Source organism: Triticum aestivum, chromosome 6D (assembly GCF_018294505.1).
Source record: "Triticum aestivum cultivar Chinese Spring chromosome 6D, IWGSC CS RefSeq v2.1, whole genome shotgun sequence".
Lineage (NCBI taxonomy): Eukaryota > Viridiplantae > Streptophyta > Magnoliopsida > Poales > Poaceae > Triticum > Triticum aestivum.
Window position 1 is genome coordinate 148,336,859 of NC_057811.1, and position 19,887 is coordinate 148,356,745.

At 49.6% G+C, this 19,887-nt stretch overlaps 2 protein-coding genes across 2 annotated transcripts in view; one reads left to right on the top strand and one right to left on the bottom strand.

Moving 5' to 3' along the window:
• The window catches only part of LOC123144196 (bifunctional dethiobiotin synthetase/7,8-diamino-pelargonic acid aminotransferase, mitochondrial), a 31,819-nt gene extending 24,428 nt beyond the window's left edge, over positions 1 to 7,391 (top strand). Inside the window, exons 11-14 of the mRNA XM_044563247.1 lie at positions 64 to 195; positions 325 to 459; positions 4,434 to 4,546; positions 6,012 to 7,391. Coding sequence (XP_044419182.1) covers positions 64 to 195; positions 325 to 459; positions 4,434 to 4,546; positions 6,012 to 6,192 — 561 coding nt within the window. The 3' untranslated portion in view covers positions 6,193 to 7,391. The remainder of the gene's footprint in view (positions 1 to 63; positions 196 to 324; positions 460 to 4,433; positions 4,547 to 6,011) is intronic.
• Positions 7,392 to 9,451: 2,060 nt separating this feature from the next.
• Positions 9,452 to 11,791, bottom strand: LOC123141365 (protein rad9). Its single transcript, XM_044560535.1, has 3 exons — positions 11,353 to 11,791; positions 10,602 to 10,899; positions 9,452 to 10,520 (listed from the first exon to the last, which is right to left on the bottom strand). The coding sequence occupies exons 1-3, from the start codon at positions 11,553 to 11,555 to the stop codon at positions 10,293 to 10,295; spliced, it is 729 nt and encodes a 242-aa protein (XP_044416470.1). The 5' UTR covers positions 11,556 to 11,791; the 3' UTR covers positions 9,452 to 10,292.
• Between the last annotated feature and the right edge of the window lie 8,096 nt (positions 11,792 to 19,887).

Below are 19,887 nucleotides of genomic sequence, written 5' to 3' on the forward strand. Positions count from 1 at the left end.
ATAATACATGATAAAAGTTAGCTCACACCTTTCAGAAATCATGACAACTTCTTTCTTTCTCAGTCTGCTTCAGAGTTGCTCGGCTGCTTACCTGATGTTGCATGCTATGCTAAATTGATGACTGGTGGGATAGTACCATTAGCTGCAACGGTAACAACAGAAGCAGTTTTTGAGGCCTTCAAAAGTGACTCTAAGGTATATTTTGAATGTGTTTCTGTGTGCTCAGGCTTCAATAAACTAAGAACATCATTTTTTATGTTATGTGAAAAAGGATTACAGTAAATACGGGGCTGGAGGCACTGATAAGTTTTTATAATGGTCCAGCTTACAGCGCTTTTACATGGCCATTCCTACACTGCTCATGCCATGGGCTGTTCTGCGGCAGTAAAAGCTATCCAATGGTTTAGAGATCCGTCCACAAATTCAAATCTCGATTTTGATCGTATGAAGCTCAAGGAGGTAATGAATTTTAATTGGTTGAACTTGTATAGATTGATGGAGGAAATGGTCAGCAATGTGTCTGTGTGTCTTAGAAGCGTCAGTACTCTCTCCATTATTAGCATGTTGGTGATAGGAACTAGGGTCCTACCAGGCCTAGACCGTAGGTTGTAGGGGTGGAAGGGGGCTTGGCGTGGAGGAAGGCAAGTTCGCCGACGCTGGGGCGCCGTTGCGCGTGAGAGAGGGCAGGAGGCGGCGGCTAGGGTTAGGTCCCCCGGCTCCTTTCAGGAAGCCGAGCAAATATGATTGCTTCTGCTTAACTTCAAACGAGTCCTTACATGAGTTTATATAATCTCCAAATACGATAACTGGGCTAAGCTCCTAATAACGATAAGATAACTGGGCCAGGCCCCTAACTGCCTGGCTGTAGTATATGCCGGTCATAACATCTCTCCCCGCCTGCACAAACAGCTCGTCCTCGAGCTGGAAGGCGGGGAAGCGCTTGCGGAATTCCTCGAGGTGATCAACGAGCGCCAAACACCTCCGCATCAGCTGGGGCAGGCAGGTCGCCGAGCCCAGCGGCGACGGTGTCCTCAATGTAGTCCGCAGCCTCCAGGTAGAAGAGTCGTGAGCAGACGTGGCCGGGCACGTAGGGCTCGTCGCAGTTGAAGCACAACCCTTGGCAGCGACGCTCGAGTTGCTCGGCCGGGGTGAGCCGGCGGAACGGGCGCGCCGCGGTCGCGGCGAGGGGCGCCGCGGAAGCCTGAGTAGGCCGACCCTGCACGGGAACTTCCGGCCAGGGTGGCGGCTCAGCGGCCCGGGGCGGTGACGCCTGCTGGATGGCCACCTCACAACGCTCGAACACGCGGGCGTAGTACATGGCCGTCTGGAGGTCCTATGGCCCGCGCATCTCCACATCCACGCGGATGTGGTCCGGTAGGCCGCCGACGAAGAGCTCAGCCCGCTGACGAGCCGAAACGCCGGGGGCGTGGCAAGCCAGTGCCTGGAAGCGGTCGGCGAAGTCTTGCACTATGGTGAGGAACGGAAGGCGCCCAAGCTCCGCCAGACGGCTCCCACTTATAGGCGGACCGAAGCGCAAGAGGCACAGATCACGGAAACGCTCCCATGGTGGCATGCCGCCCTCGTCCTGCTCGAGGGCGTAATACCACGTCTGGGCGGCGCCTCGTAGATGATAGGAGGCGAACAAGGTGCGGTCGGACGCGAGCGTGCACTGCCCCCTGAAAAATTGGTCGCATTGGTTGAGCCAATTCAGGGGGTCGACGGTGCCGTCGTAGGTCGCGAACTCCAGCTTGGAGAATCGCGGCGGTGGCTGGGCGTGGACGACGGGTGGGTATGTGTCATCCGCGCGCAACAGCGAGGGCGACAGCGCCGAGTGTGCGGGCTGCAGAGTACCGCCATGGAAAAGGGGCCCGTCCACACCATTGTAGGGACCCGCGGCACCCGAGGACCCGCCGAACTGCATGGGCGGGGGTGGCGCCGGCGGTGACAGCACGTGCGGCTGTCTTGAGGCCAACGTGTAGACCGGCTCGATGGACCCGGCGAGCTAGGCCGGTAGTGGAGATGGCGACGGGGGAAAACGGACCTGGTGGATGGGCACCCCGTGCGCCGTCGACGGAAGGCCCGGCCCCGAGATCGCCGGTGGCGGCAGCAGCGGCATGATGGATGAGACGAAGGTCGCCGGTGGTGGCGGCTGCCTCGGGAGCTGCTGCGGCCCCGTGATGGTGGTGACGGGGGCGGGCGGCTGCAGCCCATAGTGCCCCGTGAGGAAGGTGCGGATGCCCTGGACCGCCTGAGTCAGGTCCCGGAGCGCCGCCATCATCTCCTCCGGGGTGAGCATGGCGAGGGTGGGCGTGGGTGGTGTCCAGGCGGCGGAGGAGACCGGCCCGGTCAGGGACGGCGTGCTGACCGTGGTGGTCATCGGCGACGAAGAGGCGATGGGCAGCGGAAGGGAGGGGGTGGGCGGTGGCGCGGACATGATCGCGCCTAAGACACCTGATACCAGATTGATAGGAACTATGGTCCTACCAGGCCTAGACCGTAGGTTGTAGGGGTGGAAGGGGGCTTGGCGTGGAGGAAGGCAAGGTCGTCGGCGCTGGGGCGCGGTCGCGAGAGAGAGAGGGCTGGAGGCGGCGGCTAGGGTTATGTCTCCCGGCTCCCTTCAGGAAGCCGAGCAAATATGATTGCTTCTGCTTAACTTCAAATGGGTCCTTACATGAGTTTATATAATCTCCAAATACGATAACTGGGCTAAGCCCCTAATAACGATAAGATAACTGGGCCAGGTCCCTAACTGCCTGGGCTGTAGTATATGCCGGTCATAACAGTTGGCCATTCAACTAAATGTGCATCACAGTAATATGAAGTTACCTTAAGTCGGAGATGAATGATTTATCCCAAGTTCACACTTTGGGGGAGTGCTAATCTTCGCTGGAGAGGCGTTGGAATACCAAGTATCCTTCTAGGAGTCCCCACAATTCCAAGAGTAACAAGATCCACAAGGGATTCAGTGGGAATTGTTGCAGTGCATATGTGGATTGCCTAGCCCTTTCCATAAGTTCGGACTTTTGGTTGCGTTGGCTAGTGCATGAAGCTTAGCAAGGAATCAACTTTCTCAAATTGGTTTGTTAGAACTAAAAGGCGACACGTTCAACAGTTAGGTGTGACGGCGATGCGCATGTTGAGATGGATGTGTGGTCACACGAGGAAAGACCGAGTTCGGAATGATGATATACGAGATAGAGTTGGGGTAGCACTGATTGAAGAGAAGCTTGTCCAACATTGTCTGAGATGGTTTGGGCATATTCCGTGCAGGCCTCCAGAAGCTCCGGTGCATAGTGGACGGCTAAAGCGTGCTGATAATGTCAAGAGAGGTCGGGGTAGGCTGAACTTGACATGTGAGGAGTCCGTAGAGAGAGATCCGAAGGATGGAGTATCACCAATGAACTAGCCATGGACAGGGGTGCGTGGAAGCTTGCTATCCATGTGCCAGAACCATGAGTTGGTAGCGAGATCTTATGGGTTTCACCTCTAGCCTACCCCAGCTTGTTTGGGACTAAAGGCGATGCTGTTGTTGTAGAACTGTAGATCGAGATCTCATCTATCTTCCCCTAAATTTGTGGCAAGGGTGGAGCGCCATGGAAGGAGATCTCAAGCTTTTGGAAGGTCACAACAATGGTGGAGAGGTAGTGGAGTCGTTCCCTTCCTTGTGGGGAAGGGTTTTTAAACAGGGTCCCTCTAATACCTACTCATTGGGCCACGTACAGAACTGCCCAGGGGCTCTAGGCCAGGCTCTGGGTGACTTTCGGGTGAGCCCAGAAGGTACTGGACCTGTCCGGACCCTCTGAGTGCTCGGAGTTCCAGTCCGGTCCCAGGCAATTTCTGGGCGAGTCCAGACTCCGGGCCACTCCAGTGGCTCAACCAGCAGCCTTTTAAAGGCGCTCTCCGAAGTTTCTTAATGGGATTGTGGCTGTATATTGTTTATTTAAATATAGTTGATTCCAACACGTCAGCCAAAGTGTACCCCATCTTAATAGTGTGGCTTTTCCTATGACTCAAAATAAAGAAATCATAGCCAGAAATAGACGACCATCTTATTTTAACCTTTTTGAGTGGGGGGTCTGCAGCTATGTGTGCTTCTGTCCGAATGGACTAAATCATTTAGTATATACTCAAGAAGATGATTAGTCCTATAATCACCTTGTCACTAACACAAAAACTCCTTAACGGGCGTATATGTCCTTCAATCTATTCCACCATAACATGTGATATTATTATCTTACTCCTTTTTGTTATAAAATTAATTGTGGGTTCACAGGTTCATGTGCTTTGGGCATATATCTCTAACGTAATAATATGCATTAACAATATATTTATATGAAGTATCTTTGTTAATGTAAGAAGTTTCTTTGCTAATGCTATGTTCTGTCAATTCGTACATGTAGTTTTACAGTTCTAATGTCTACCAAAATTTGCAGCTATGGGATGGCACACTTGTGAACCAGTTATCGTCACTACCAAATGTAAAGAGAGTAGTCTCCTTGGGAACTCTGTGTGCAATTGAGCTGCAGGCCGAGGGATCTGATGCCGGGTATGATACTCTTGATAGTCATTAATTTGTTTCATTGATGGTATCTTGGAAAATTTTACCTTAAACTTCTTCAGTGAAGAGGAAAAAACACTTTTCTTAAAGACTCTTGCATGCACGCCCATAGACACACGCACAAAACAAAATATGGCATTTTTCATTAACAAGAACATGGACTTGTTTGCGAAGCACTCCCAAAATGATATGCACATAGCTTGGATCTGTTTGACAAAAAGAAGACACTCACTGGGCCACCCCATCCTCACGATCCTACTCACAAACATATGGTTGCCATGCATGACATGTCACTCGCCCTCCTGTTCTGCCCCTGGTGCCGCCTTTCATATTAGGACCTGCTTAGTTGCTATGGAATCCAATTTTCTCTAGAGCATCCCGTTTTTGCTCTTTGCTGTAGAGTATCTATAATAAGGTGCTGTATGACTCAAAGTGCAGTATAATAAGAGCGTTTACATGTAACTGAAATGTCAAACACTCTAGTATGTGTAGATGTATTGATGTCCTGATTTTTTTCATTGACCGAATTGTATTGATATGTGAACGCTGTGTGTCCTGGATCCTCAGCTAACTTTAGTTGAATGATAGCCAGTGTTGTAAAGATTAGTGAATTTAAGCAAATCATATTGCATGGACATGCCTAGGCCCAGGGCTAGGAGGGCTCTAGCCCTGGCCCAGCCCAAGTATACAAGGGATATGTATGCTTTTTTTGTGTAGGAATGCCTCATCCTTGCCCACGTCGCCAGCTCCACCCAATCGATCAAGTCCTGCGCCCAGCACCTGGTCACCACGCATGGCGCCCTATATAGATAGGAGTTTCTGTTGTACCTACCTGATCCAGCCGTTGTGCCACGGCGTATATAATACACCATTCTTCTTTTTGGCCCAAAATACTGAAACCTGGACAGTGGACAGTCCTGCTCAGCCCCTTCCTTCGTCCAATCTTGGGCATTGCATAGTTGTACTTGTAGCACAAGAGAACAACTGCGATCATTCAGTTCCCAGTCCATTAAATGCTTCATATCTATATTACTTACTTTTTTCTAGCAATTTGTACCCCCAGTTGAACGAGGATATGAGACAACAATGATGTCATAAGCACGCATCATTCTCTCCACTCATTGGATGAAAACTTGATTGTTTTTTGATTCGCCATGATACCTTGTCCTCTATTCTGGTGAAGCCATGTCTGGATTTCTTACAAATTCGGTTTCAAATTATAAGAACCCAAAGAACTAGCTGGAACTCTATCAGTTAAAGCCAAAAATATCAAAATTGTACAAGGGAACAAGAGAAGAAAAAAACTACAGTAAATACCTAGTGAAGTACAAGATGCTAAACAATTCAGTTAGGGACGAATTCACTACTTTATTTAACTATGAAACACTAAGTGTACTATGACTGCACTGCTCTTGCTCTTATGTAATATTCCCTTAATCATCATTTCTGGCAGGTATGCGTCGTTGTATGCGAGATCCCTGATCCAGCAACTTCGAGAAGAGGATGATATCTATGTGAGGCCCCTGGGCAACGTGATATACCTAATGTGTGGTCCTTGCACGACCAGAGATGTCTGCACGGAACAACTCTCCAAAGTGTACCGTAGAATCAGCCACTTCAATCCAATTCACTGAGGATAGTTATGAGCAGAAAGTCAGAAAATCTATGCTAGCTTTAGTTTCCGGCCAGCAGACAATGTGCCCCGCCTCTAAGGTGAAAGCTTATGGAGCTTTTTGAATATGTAGTTCAGGCTGGATGTAAGTTCAGTTACAATGTTCTCCTATGATTACGTGGAAGTGGGATGACATTACAAAGAGAAATAGGTCTACTCTGCATTTCCCACTTCCACGTAATCATAGTAATATTACCCAGTATAGGCCTATTTCTCTTTGTAGTGTCATATATAAGATTTGTTCCAAAGTTTTGGCTAATCATCTCCGCGAGATTTTAGATGAAATATTTGCAGAAGAGCAAAGTGCCTTCGTGCCGGGGAGGCTCATAACTGATAATTTTTTGACGGCTTACAAATGCATCGATGCCATGAAAAGAAAGAAGGGGAAGCAAGGTTGGTGTGCAATCAAGATTGATATGATGAAAGAATACGACCGCGTTGAGTGGGAGTATTTGCAGGCAATGATGCGCTGCCTGGGCTTCTCTGAAGATTGGTTATCTCTTGTGATGAAGTGTGTCAGCTCAGTTAGCTACCAAGTGAAGGTTAATGGTGAATTGTTGCCCTCTTTTCGTCCTTCAAGAGGGACCAGGCAAGGGGATCCCATATCTCCCTACTTGTTTCTACTCTTATGGAGAAGGATTATCATGTATGCTTAAGAATTATGGAGGCTAGGTGGACAGAGGAATTAAAGCGGGGCTTTGATCTCCATGGGTGTCACATCTTTTGTTTGCAGATGACTGTCTGGTGTTCATGAAGGCAGATGGGTGAAGTGCAAACCGCTTGAATGATATTCTCAATGCCTATAGCATTGGCTCAGGTCAGAGTGCAACAAACAAACAAAAAACTCGATTTTCTTCATCCCGAATTGTTGAGCATCTATTAGAAGGTTGTTCGAAACTGTTTGCAAATTTAGAGAGGCCCTAGCAGAGAAATATCTTGGTCTACCGACTGCAACAGGGAGGATCACAAAACAGAACTTTGAACATATTGTTGAGTCTGCAAGATCAAGAGTCCAGGGATGGAGTCACAGGAATGCGTCTTGTGCAGGAAGGGAGGTTCACCTCAAAGCAGTGGTCCAAGCACTACTGGCCTACTCTATGAGTTGTCTTACGTTCACAAAAGGTTTATGCCGCAAAGTCATGACAGCCATGTCCAAGTATTGGTGGGCTGGGTCACTTGACAAGAGGGGTATGCATTGGCAATCTTGTCAAAGATGTCTATTCCGAAATCTAAAGGTGGTCCAGGCTTTCGATACCTAGAGATCTTGAATTATGCAATGGTTGCTAAGAGCATCTCCAGCCGCGCCCCCAACAGGCCCCGCTCGGGCGATTTTTTCGTACCGGCGCTCAAAAATCGGCCCAGTCATGCCCCAGGAGCCTGTTTTTTCGCCGGTTTGGATCGAAACTGGCGCCGGCAGACCCAGGCCGAACCCGGCGCGCTGGGGGTGCCCGGGGGCGCCGGGGCAAGCGATTTTGGCGCGAACAAACTGCGGGCCCGCCGAGTCAGCGACACTCGCCTCGTCGTCCTCACAATGCCTCGGTTTCCTGCGGGGATCAATGCCAAGGCTGCCGCCGGTCAGCCTTTCATTGATTCCTCACGGGCGGTGCGGCGACGCCCCCCTTCCCGCCACGCATACACACGGCGCCGGCTATAAAAAGCGACGCCTCCCCCTCGCCTCTGGCCACACTCGCCCACAGCTGCCGTCGAGCTCTGCCTCTCTCCCCGTGTGCAGCCGCCGCCGACGTTCCTCCCCTCTCCCCCAAGCCTGCTCCCTCTTCCCCACCGCGACGATGGGCGAGCGATTCCCCGGCGATGGGGCGGCGGCCAACGGCTTCGGCCGCCGCTCGCTGCACGAGTGGGAGGCATACCTGCTCTTCGAGGCCAACATCCCGGCGCCTCCCGACATGCGCGCAAGGCCGGGAGGGTGGAGGCTCAGCGCCGGTGGCGTCCCCATTCCCCCGGTGCCTGACGTTGACATGCGCCCCGACCTCTTCGCCGCCGAGGTCGACCGCGTGCGGGCGTCGCTGATGGACGAGCAACGGGCCCTCCCACAGTACGCCGCCGACAGACACGAGGCGTGGGCGGTGTACTTCCAGCACCGCCAGGCGCGGCGGCTCGCCTCCACCAACGCAGCGCCGGTGGTGCGGGGCACCAAAAACAGCGAGGGGCACCCTCCCCGGCCGCTCGCTTCACAAAGTTCTCCGGCACCTCGAGGGTGGCAACGACCCGCCCTTGATGTACCCTGCCGCCCCGACTCGGATCGGCGGCCAGTGGATGCCGAGGAGGACGGCGTCCTCTTCTTCCTCCTCCTCCCGCTGCTCCTCCTCCGGGTCGCCGGCGCTGCTCAGCGTCAAGGCCGAGCCCGCCGAGATGCCGCTCGACCGGCGCGCCTCCTCCCCGCTTCGTCAGGCCGAAGACGGAGTCGGGGCTCGCTGCCGTCAAGACGGAGCCAGGACTCGCCGCGGTGAAGACGGAGCCGGGGCTCTCCGACGAGGCGGCCTTGAAGTGGGCGCGCGAAGACTGGGAGCGGACTGAGCTAGAGCGCCAGTGCCGCACCCTAGAGCAGTTCACCGCTCGTCGCCGCGGCAGCAACGAGGGAGGCGTTGTCGTTCTCGACGACGACAGCGACGACGACGCGCCGCCACCGGTCCGTCAGGGCGACCCCGAGCAGGGGTCCAGCAGGGGCGGCCGCGTCAAGGAGGAGAAGGACGACGACGAGGACAATGGCGACGGCGACGACTTCGCCGCGCTCAGCGCGTTCTTCCTGTAGACTAGGGGCCGTTCTTCCTTTATTTTTTAAGTTTGCTACGTAAAAAACTCTTTAATCGCCGAAGTTTATGCCCGTTTGCCGAAATTTAGCCGAATGTCTTTTAAAAAAAATAAAAAAGCCTTCTGGGGCGACCCTGGGGCCGGCGGCTGGGAACCAGATCGGCCCCAAGCCGATTTTTTCACCGTGTCGCTCCCAGGCGGTGATTTTTCGAGCTCCTTGAGGGCCAACGGCTGGAGATGCTCTAAGCAAGCTTGGAAGTTGTTAGTCAATCCAGACAGCTTGTGCGCACGTGTTAAAAGGTACTCCCTCCGTCCTATAATATAAGAACGGTTTTCAAGCTTGAAAAATGTTCTTATATTATAGAGTGAATTGCAGAAAACCACCACATTGAAGCGAAGGGTTGCAGAAAACACTGTTCTATAAATTTGTGGCAGAAAACACTGATTTTGGGCTTAATCATTTGCAGAAAGCACTGATCGGTGATTATGATATGTGGGGCCTGCATTTGATGACGTCATAGACAATGTCAAACCGGTCTTTTTCAAAAAGAACCCTCCCTCCGAGAAATGCATGAAACCACCACATTATCACATAGTTTGGCAGAAAACACTGGTTTACGAATTTGGGTCAAAAACCACCGATTCTTCGCTTAATCTTTTACAAAAAGACTGATCGGTCCATTTGGGCATTTTAACCGCGATTATGACAAGTGGGCCCCACAAGAGCTGATATGGCATAACTGTTAGTCCCTGGTATTCTTGTAGATGCACCCTTCAATCAGAAAACAAAAATGCAATTAGGCCCTTGCCATACCCAGCTCGGCTGTACTCTGCCGCCGGCCATCCCGCGCTCATGCGCTGCTGCCCACGTCGGTGCCCTGATGGCGACGGAGCTCACCGGCAAGGTTTGCTGCTTGGCTGCATCTGTGTTGCGCGTCGCCGCTGCTGCAACAGCATCTGCGCCCACAAGATGATTTTCTCCTGGCCGAGTGCCCGACGAGTTCATCTACAATGTGGCGTGCGATAATTCATGGGAGAAAAGCTCTTCAGCAAGGGCTGGTTCGTTGAGTGAGTGATCGAGGGACCACTGAGATATGGCATGATCAATGGATCGGGGGCACCACTACTATGAAACCGAGAGGGCAGCATTTTTGTCTGATTGAGAAGTAGCCAGGTTCGTAACAGCATCTGCGCCCTCCCCGCGGCGCCGGCCGCCGACCGCCGGCGCGATGGGTTCCGTTGGAACTAATCTTGTTATTAGTGTTAAGTGTCGATGATTAATTAGATCATGTTTTAGTTGAGTCGGCCATAGAAGAAAATGGATGCATGCACGTAACAGCAATGGAACTGGAAGACTAGCTTATTAAGAGTATGCCAATGGTCTTTTGCTTGCTTCACTTGTCTTGTCCTATTTTTTGGAGTGGTGCTGTTGTACACGTTAGTGACATCTCCCCAATACTGATCACTCTTCTTGTTGTTGCCATTAATTGGGTCAGTCGAGCAACGTAACCAGGCGCTCATCTACAATGTGAACAAAATACATGAGTGTTCTTGCTGACATAATAATTTAGATTATCAAATATGTGTACACAGAAACCTTACCAATCTTACATCCTCCTGTGATGTCCAAGCAAGTCGCTTCTCAGTCCTCTTATCTCCATCCTCCTCACCGTCAACATTGATGGTTTGTTGTGAACCAGAAGGTGTAACTGGAGTTCTTGACTTGCGAAGTGAGGGTGATGGTTGTGGTGCTGGACATGGAACATAGTGTGAAGGACCACCAGAGTAATGGAGATGCTGCAACATGGCCTGCTGATTAGGCGGCTGTTGTGGAAGCGGGTAACTTGATGGATTTCCCAAATAGCTTACGAAACCACCCGGCGGACGGGGATCCACCCCCCTGAAAAATAACAAGGTATGTTATAGCAACACTGAAAAGGTTGACACCATACAAAGCTATCATGAGGTTGTGTAGTCAGTTAGAAAACATTATCAGAAAGCACACAATCTGAAATTATATGTACATAGTTCTCAGATCATTAAAAAAATCAACTTTCATAGATCTACTTCCTACGCAATCTGACCAGAAAGAAGTAGAGACAAGCTCACACCTTTCAACACAAGGACAAACTATACGAGTTGAAATACCACTAAACCTAAGTTAGTACATCTTTCAACATCTTAGTTTAATTAACCACGGCCGCGCTCGCTCCTTGCAGAGCACGAGAGATTTGATGGTATATATGATGACTGTGAAAAGGCAGAGAGTTAGAAACAGGGATGACACCCACAGGTTTCCCACAAGATCTTGTTGATGTCTAAACTGGGAACTTAAGAACAGAATGAATCGTACCAATGTAATGTTGGGGAGAAGAACTCGGAGGCAGCGGCCGCAGCGTTCCATGCCTGCTTGTCCATCGGCGGAGCTTGCGTTGATGAAGAGGCCGCTCTGAAGTGGGGAACAGCGGCTGCTTGCTCGGTGGTGGTGACCTGGTGAGGCTCCCGTGCCGGCGGCGGCGGTGGCGGCGTAGGGACCCTCGTGGATTGGCGCCCCATCCTCTCAACAGCAGAAAAAAGGCTACACCAGGAGAGAGATTGAACACATCCTGGTTCGATTGAGAGGGCGTCGTGGAGAAGGAGAAGTGGAGGATGAACAAATCGTGGAGAAGAAGGCGCGCTCGATCTGATTTCGTTCGCGCGCGAGAACAGAGTTCGCGGGAGAAGGGAAAGCTGGTTCGCGGGAAAGGGGAAAATCTGTTTTCCTGGAAACGAGATCACGATGCGGCCCACGATAGGCGACGCCCTCCTACAACGGGGAAAACGTCGTCGGCATTACAGCAACTTCAATGCCAAACGGACGGCGTATTTGTCCGCTTTTTGTTCATTTGGGTCGGCCGCCCGCCTGCCGTCCGCCCAGTTTTGCATTTGGGTCGGCAATGCACCCAACGCGCCGACCCATTTCATGTCCGCATTCAACTTTTAAATAAAAAAGGCTCGCGGCCGATTATGCCAATGGCCATGTCTCATGCCGGCATCATGCCAGCACCGGCATACAATGCTGGCTTCAGAAAACACCACAGTTCATGCTGGCGCACTCGCTAGCCGGCCTGCACACATGCCAGCATACAAAAATGGTGGGACTTGAGTTCGACCACGCCATCGCGGCTCCCATGGTCATGCCGGCATAAAAAAAGATGGCCCCTCGACGCCATAGATCACTCGTCGTCGAACTTGAGCATGTCGGCCTGCATCTTCTCAAACCACGGCCTCTTCCTTGGCGACAAGGCGTTGAGATCCATCTTCATGATCTCCACCTCGGTCATCATGCTTGCAAGAGCCACTTCTTTCGCCTTTGTCTTGGCGTTGGTGGCCTCGATCTCTAGCATCTTGGCTTGCTTTTCCGCCTCGAGCTCGAACATCTTGGCTTGCTTCTCGGCGTCAAGATCAAACCTCCTTCTTTGGATCTCCATGAAAGCATCCATTTGCTCCACCTTGAAACGCCGGCGCTCCTCCTCCCTTGAGTCCTTCTTATTCATCATGCCGTCCACGCTTGCGATCAAGGCGTTGGTGGCCGCATCTCGCTTGTCCTCCTTCTTGGAGTTGGTCTTCCCCCGCGGCCGTGCCGGCTCGCCCTCCCCAACATCCTCCACGGCGCCCTTCCCCCCACGTGCCTTGAGCGCGGCATATTGTGCCTTGAACTTCTCTTCGTCCTTGATGACCCGATAGCAATGGGAGAGGTTGAAGCACTTGTCATTGTGTTGAACCTTGAATGCCTTCAAAGCATGAAATGCCTACAAAATGTTTCCATGCAAGCATATGAGCAAGTGATCTTGATGGCACAAAAGAGGGCGGCTTGCTAGCATACCATGTCTTGCACGCCGATGCCGCTCACGGGGCGGGCCTTGACGCTTTCAAGGGTGGCACAAAACTTGTTGCACTCTTGTTCGATCACCCTCCACCGCTTGGAAATGAAGACCCACCCGCGCGTGCTCACAAATTGGTAAGGTGAAAACTTCTTGCGCTCATGAAACTCGCGGTGCACACGAGTCCAAAAGGTCGAATGCTTTTGCTCGGCGCCCGTCTTTGGGTCTTATCCAATGTCTCGCCAACACTCGCAAAGAAGCTTGTCCTCGGCAGCTGTGTACGCCTTCGTGCGCTTGCTCTTGCGCTTCGGCTTAGGACCGGCGGTTTGGTCGGCGAGCTCGTCCTTGAACAAAGGCTCCACTTCGATGTCGCACTCGTCCTCTTCCTCTAGCCTACAGTCCTCCGGGAACTCGTGTTCGAGGGGGAAGCCGTCCAGGTCGATGCCGACCTGATCATGCATGAAGGCCGCCTGATCGGGATCATAGCCAGCGGCCGGCGTGAACGCCCCGCGGCCGTCCTAGCTTTGCGTTTCCTCGGGATCATAGCCAGCGCCCGGCGCACCACCCTCGAAGATGAGGTGTTGCATGTAGTCCTCGTCGACGGCGGACGTCATTTCCTCGAACAGGTTACGGGCGTCCGGGAGACCGCCGGCCGGCGTCTGTCGCGCGCGTTTCCTCGTGCCGCCGGACGACGAGCCACCGACCACCGGGGTGGCATTGAGGTCGATGGGCGCGGGCGCGGGCGTGGAAGGCGCGACCACGCTCACGTCGGGTGAGCACTCCCCGGAGAGGCGGGAGGCCTGCGGGTAGACGTGGAAGCCGGGGACCGGGTTGCAAGCCGATGCGCGGGGTGAGTCGGGCATCACCATCCGAGGAAACGCCGACGAGCCGGTGCTGGCCGCGGCGACGGCGGCTTGGACGAGGCTGTGCTGGCTAGGGTTTACCCCAAGCATGTAGAGCGCCTCCCTCGTTGCCGCGGCGACGCGGGCGTTGGTGAACTCCTGCTGCGAGGCGGCGACGGCGGCGGCCTGCGCAGCGGCCTCATCCCTCGCGTCCTCGGCGTGCCTCCGGGCCTTCCTCTTGGCCGACTCCCTTGCCCGATGTTCGGGCGTCAGCGCCTTCTTCGGCTTGGTCGCCGCGGTGGTCTTGCGCGGGGCACGAGGCTTGCCTTTCCCGGAGGGGGCGACGGCACCGAACGAGGCGAGGGAGGCGAGGCCGGCGGCGGCGTCGAGGTCGAGGTCGATGGCGTCCTCCATGGCTAGTTGGGCTGGCCCGGGGAGAGGAGTAGGCGCGCGCGCGTCCGTCTCGTGTCTGCGCCGACGCAAATCCGGCTCAAAATTGGGCCTGGAATGGGCCGCCCGCGGACGAAAAACGGACGCGCGTCCGTTTGGGTCGGCGCGTTGGGCCGCCACTTTCCCGCGCCGACCCAAACGGACGCGAGCGGACGAAATGGGTCGCCCCATTGGAGTTGCTCTTACCCCTTTCCATTACTGCGAGATAACGGAAATACATCAAATGTCCAAAAAGGGGGTGGGAAAGGGGAAAGCGAGTTCAGGCATCGTCGGGAAACCCACTGTAAGCACTCGCCATCGAGATTACTTACTGTGGGGCGAAAACCCGACGACACCATTACATCACAATATCAGCCAAAACCAACAGACAGTCGAGTTAACTAGCCAAGGGACAAAAGGCCTAAGCACCCAACCCACACACAACCAGCAGAACAACATCCCTTCCTGCATAGCAGCAAACTTCACCCTTTAGCTTTCTTATTTTTTGTTCTGGCCTGGTTGATCTTCAGTAAGTCCCATCCTCCTGGTGCGCCACGGCACAGATCTGCATCAGTCTTGAGGCATTGCTCTTCAGCATGTTCGCTCCAGTCCTCAGGTCCTCCGCATCCTTTTGTTGTTTCATCAGCCCTGCCCAGTAACAAAGAAGAGCACAAGTAGAGAAAGTGCATTCAAATGGGTTTCTGAGAGGAATAAACTCAAAAGTAGCTCTGTTGCGACACGTCCAGATCGCCCAGCATATGGCAGCAATGCCCATTGTGTAGAACACTTCCCCTTTTGGGAAGAACGAATAGCACCACGAATATGCTTGATATGTTATTTGGACATAAATCAGTCCCAAACATACACGCCACCGCTCTCCAAGTTACCCTGGCCACTGGGCAAGTAAAAAAGAGATGTTGAGATGTTTCATTTGTAGCACAAAAGGAGCATTTAGGATCTTTTTCCCACCCCCTGTGCTTCATCACATCTCTGGTTAAGATTGCATTTTGTGACAATTGCCACATAAAGATTTGGATCTTCAAAGGTATACTAGCTCTCCAAATCCAATTATAGTTACATCCCGCAATTTGCCTCTCCAGAAATGCATAAACCGAGCGAGTGGTGAAGTAGGTTTTAGGACCCAGCCCCCATTTGATTTTGTCACCCTCACTAGAAGTGCAAGTCTTACTAACTGTATCTACCATCTGATGCCACTGCTCCCCCATTCCGTGATTTAGTCTTCTTCGGAAGAAAGACAAAGGGTCAGCCGCTAGGCAGGCATTGACAGTACAGTCAGGATAGTTACATATAGAGAACAATCTGGGGAATTGTTCACAAAATGGTAATTGATCCCCAACAGGATCCCTCCAAAGCCTGGCAATTGATACGTCTCCAACGTATCTATAATTTTTGATTGTTCCATGCTATTATATATCCATCTTGGATGTTTATTGGGCTTTACTATGCACTTTTATATTACTTTTGGGACTAACCTATTAACCCAGAGCCCAGTGCCAGTTTCTGTTTTTTCCCTTGTTTCAGTGTTTTGAAGAAAAGGAATATCAAACGGAGTCGAAACGGAATGAAACCTTCTAGAGAAGTTATTTTTGGAAGGAAAGCAACCCGGGAGACTTGGAGTCCACGTCAAGAAAGAAACGAGGAAGCCACGAGGCAGGGGCGCGCGCCCACCCCCCCAGGGCGCGCCCTCCACCCTCGTGGGCCCCTCGTGGCTCCCCTGACATATTTCTTCCTCCTATATATATCCATATACCCTAAAACGATCAGGGAACAGAATAGATCTGGAGTTCCGCCGTCGCAAGCCTCTGTAGCCACCAAAAACCTCTCGCGAGCCCGTTCCGACACCCTGCCGGTGGGGGGATCCCTCACCGGTGGCCATCTTCATCATCCCGACGCTCTCCATGACGAGGAGGTAGTAGTTCACCCTCGGGGCTGAGGGTATGTACCAGTAGCTATGTGTTTGATCTCTCTCTCTCTCTCGTGTTCTTGATTTGGCATGATCTTGATGTATCGCGAGCTTTGCTATTATAGTTGGATCTTATGTTGCTTCTCCCCCTCTACTCTCTTGTAATGGATTGAGTTTTCCCTTTGAAGTAATCTTATCGGATTGAGTCTTTAATGATTTGAGAACACTTGATGTATGTCTTGCGTGGGATACCCGTGGTGACAATGGGGTATTCTATTGATCCACTTGATGTATGTTTTGGTGATCAACTTGCGGGTTCCGCCCATGAACCTATGCATAGGGGTTGGCACATGTTTTCGTCATGATTCTCCGGTAGAAACTTTGGGGCACTCTTTGAGGTTCTATGTGTTGAGATTGTGTGATGCATATCGTATAATCATACCCACGAATACTTGAGGTGACATTGGAGTATCTAGGTGACATTAGGGTTTTGGTTGATTTGTGTCTTAAGGTGTTATTCTAGTACGAACTCTAGGGCTGTTTGTGACACTTATAGGAATAGCCCAACGGATTGATTGGAAAGAATAACTTTGAGGTGGTTTCGTACCCTACCATAATCTCTTTGTTTGTTCTCCGCTATTAGTGACTTTGGAGTGACTCTTTGTTGCATGTTGAGGGATAGTTATATGATCCAATTATGTTATTATTGTTGAGAGAACTTGCACTAGTGAAAGTATGAACCCTAGGCCTTGTTTCCTAGCATTGCAATACCGTTTACGCTCACTTTTATCATTAGTTACCTTGCTGTTTTTATATTTTCAGATTACAAAAACCTATATCTACCATCCATATTGAACTTGTATCACCATCTCTTCGCCGAACTAGTGCACCTATACAATTTACCATTGTATTGGGTGTGTTGGGGACACAAGAGACTCTTTGTTATTTGGTTGCAGGGTTGCTTGAGAGAGACCATCTTCATCCTACGCCTCCCACGGATTGATAAACCTTAGGTCATCCACTTGAGGGAAATTTGCTACTGTCCTACAAACCTCTGCACTTGGAGGCCCAACAACGTCTACAAGAAGAAGGTTGCATAGTAGACATCAAGCAGTTTCTGGCGCCGTTGCCGGGGAGGTGAGTGCTTGAAGGTATATCTTTAGATCTTGCAATCGAATCTTTTTGTTTCTTGTTTTAGCACTAGTTTAGTTTGTAAAAGAAAACTACCAAAAATGGAATTGAGTTTGCCTCATACGCTTCATCTTTTTAATATCTTTCAATAGAATGATGGAAACGAAAATTGTGCTCAAGTGCTAGAAGAAGAAGTCTATAAAATGTTTGGCACTAAATCTTTGAATAATGAGCATGATTGCAATGTTGTTAGTATGAATTCCTTGAATATCCATGATGCTAATGATATGCAAAGCCACAAGCTTGGGGAAGCTATGTTTGATGAAGATGATATTTTTTGTCCCCTAAGTTTTGATGAGCAAATTTATTATGATGAAAGCATGCCTCCTATCTATGATGATTATTGTGATGACACGTATGCTATAAAGAATAATGATAACCATGAAACTTGTCATCTTGATCTTAATTTGCAATCACATGATAGTTATTTTGTTGAGTTTGCTCCCACTACTATTGATGAGAACAAATTTGCTTACGTGGAGAGTAGTAAAATTTCTATGCAAGTAGATCATGAAAATAATACTTTAGGTGGTGGTTATATTGTTAAATTTATTCATGATGCTACTGAAAATTATTATGAGGGAGGAATATATGCTTGTAGGAATGGCAATAATATCAAGTTTCCTCTCTATGTGCTTAAAGTTTTGAAGTTATGCTTGTTTTGCCTTCCTATGCTAGTTGATTATTGTTCTCATAAGTTGTTTTCTCACAAAATCCCTATGCATAGGAAGTGGGTTAGACTTAAATGTGCTAGTCATATTCTTCATGATGCTCTCTTTATGTTTCAATTCTTATCTTTTATGTGAGCATCATTGAAATCATCATGCCTAGCTAGGGGCGTTAAACGATAGCGCTTGTTGGGAGGCAACCCAATTTTATTTTAGTTTCTTGCTTTTTGGTTCTGTTTAGTAATAAATATTCCATCTAGCTTCTGGTTAGATATGATTTTATGTTTTAATTAGTGTTTGTGCCAAGTAGAACCTTTGGGAAGACTTGGGTGAAGTCTTTATGATCATGCTGTAAAAAACAGAAACTTTAGCGCTCACGAGATTAGCTTCAAATTTTTACTGTAAAAAATAGAAACTTTAGCGCTCATGAGATTAGCTTCAAATTTTTACTGGAGAGTGATATTTAGTTGATTATTTTTGCAGATGATTACTAGACATATTCCTCATGTCCACCATTTTATTTGTGCCAACTAGACAGTATACGTTTGATACAAATTACTACAGACTGTTCTGTTTTTGACATATTCTGTTTTCATTGTGTTGCTCGCTTATTTTGATGAATCTATGGCTAGTAAAATAGTTTATAAACCATAGAGAAGTTGGAATACAGTAGGTTTAACACCAATATAAATAAAGAATGAGTTCATTACAGTACCATGAAGTGGTGTTTTGTTTTCTTTCGCTAACGGAGCTCACGAGATTTTCTGTTAAGTTTTGTGTTGTGAAGTTTTCAAGTTTTGGGTAAAGATTCGATGGACTATGGAATAAGGAGTGGCAAGAGCCTAAGCTTGGGGATGCCCAAGGCACCCCAAGTTAATATTCAAGGACAACCAAGAGCCTAAGCTTGGGATGCCCCGGAAGGCATCCCCTCTTTCGTCTTCATTCATCGGTAACTTTACTTGGAGCTATATTTTTATTCACCACATGATATGTGTTTTGCTTGGAGCGTCGTTTTATTTTCTTTAGCTTTGCTTGTTGTTTGAATAAAGTACCAAGATCTGAAATCCTTAAATGTTAGAGAGTCTTCACATAGTTGCATAATTATTCGACTACTCATTGATCTTCACTTATATCTTTCAGAGTAGTTTGTTGTTTGCTCTAATGCTTCAGTTATATCTTTTAGAGCACAATGGTGGTTTTATTTTGAAGAAAGTATTGATCTCTCATGCTTCACTTAGATTATTTTGAGAGTCTTAAACAGCATGGTAATTTGCTTAATCCTAATATGCTAGGTATTCAAGATTAGTAAAAAAAATCTTATGAGTGTGTTGAATACTAAGAGAAGTTTGATGCTTGATAATTGTTTTGAGATATGGAGGTAGTGATATTAAAGTTGTGCTAGTTGAGTAGTTGTGAATTTGAGAAATACTTGTGTTAAAGTTTGCAAGTCCCGTAGCATGCACGTATGGTAAGCGTTATGTAACAAATTTGAAACATGAGGTGTTCTTTGATTGTCCTCCTTATGAGTGGCGGTCGGGGACGAGCGATGGTATTTTCCTACCAATCTATCCCCCTAGGAGCATGCGCGTAGTGCTTGGTTTTTGATGACTTGTAGATTTTTGCAATAAGTATGTGAGTTCTTTATGACTAATGTTGAGTCCATGGATTATACGGACTCTCATCTTTCCACCATTGCTAGCCTCTTAGGTACCGTGCATTGCCCTTTCTCACATTGAGAATTGGTGCAAACTTCGCCGGTGCATCCAAACCCCGTGATATGATACGCTCTTTCACACATAAACCTCCTTATATCTTCCTCAAAACAGCCACCATACCTACCTATTATGGCATTTCCATAGCCATTCCGAGATATATTGCCATGCAACTTTCCACCATTCCATTTTTCATGACACGTTCATCATTGTAATATTGCTTAGCATGATCATGTAGTTGACATAGTATTTGTGGCAA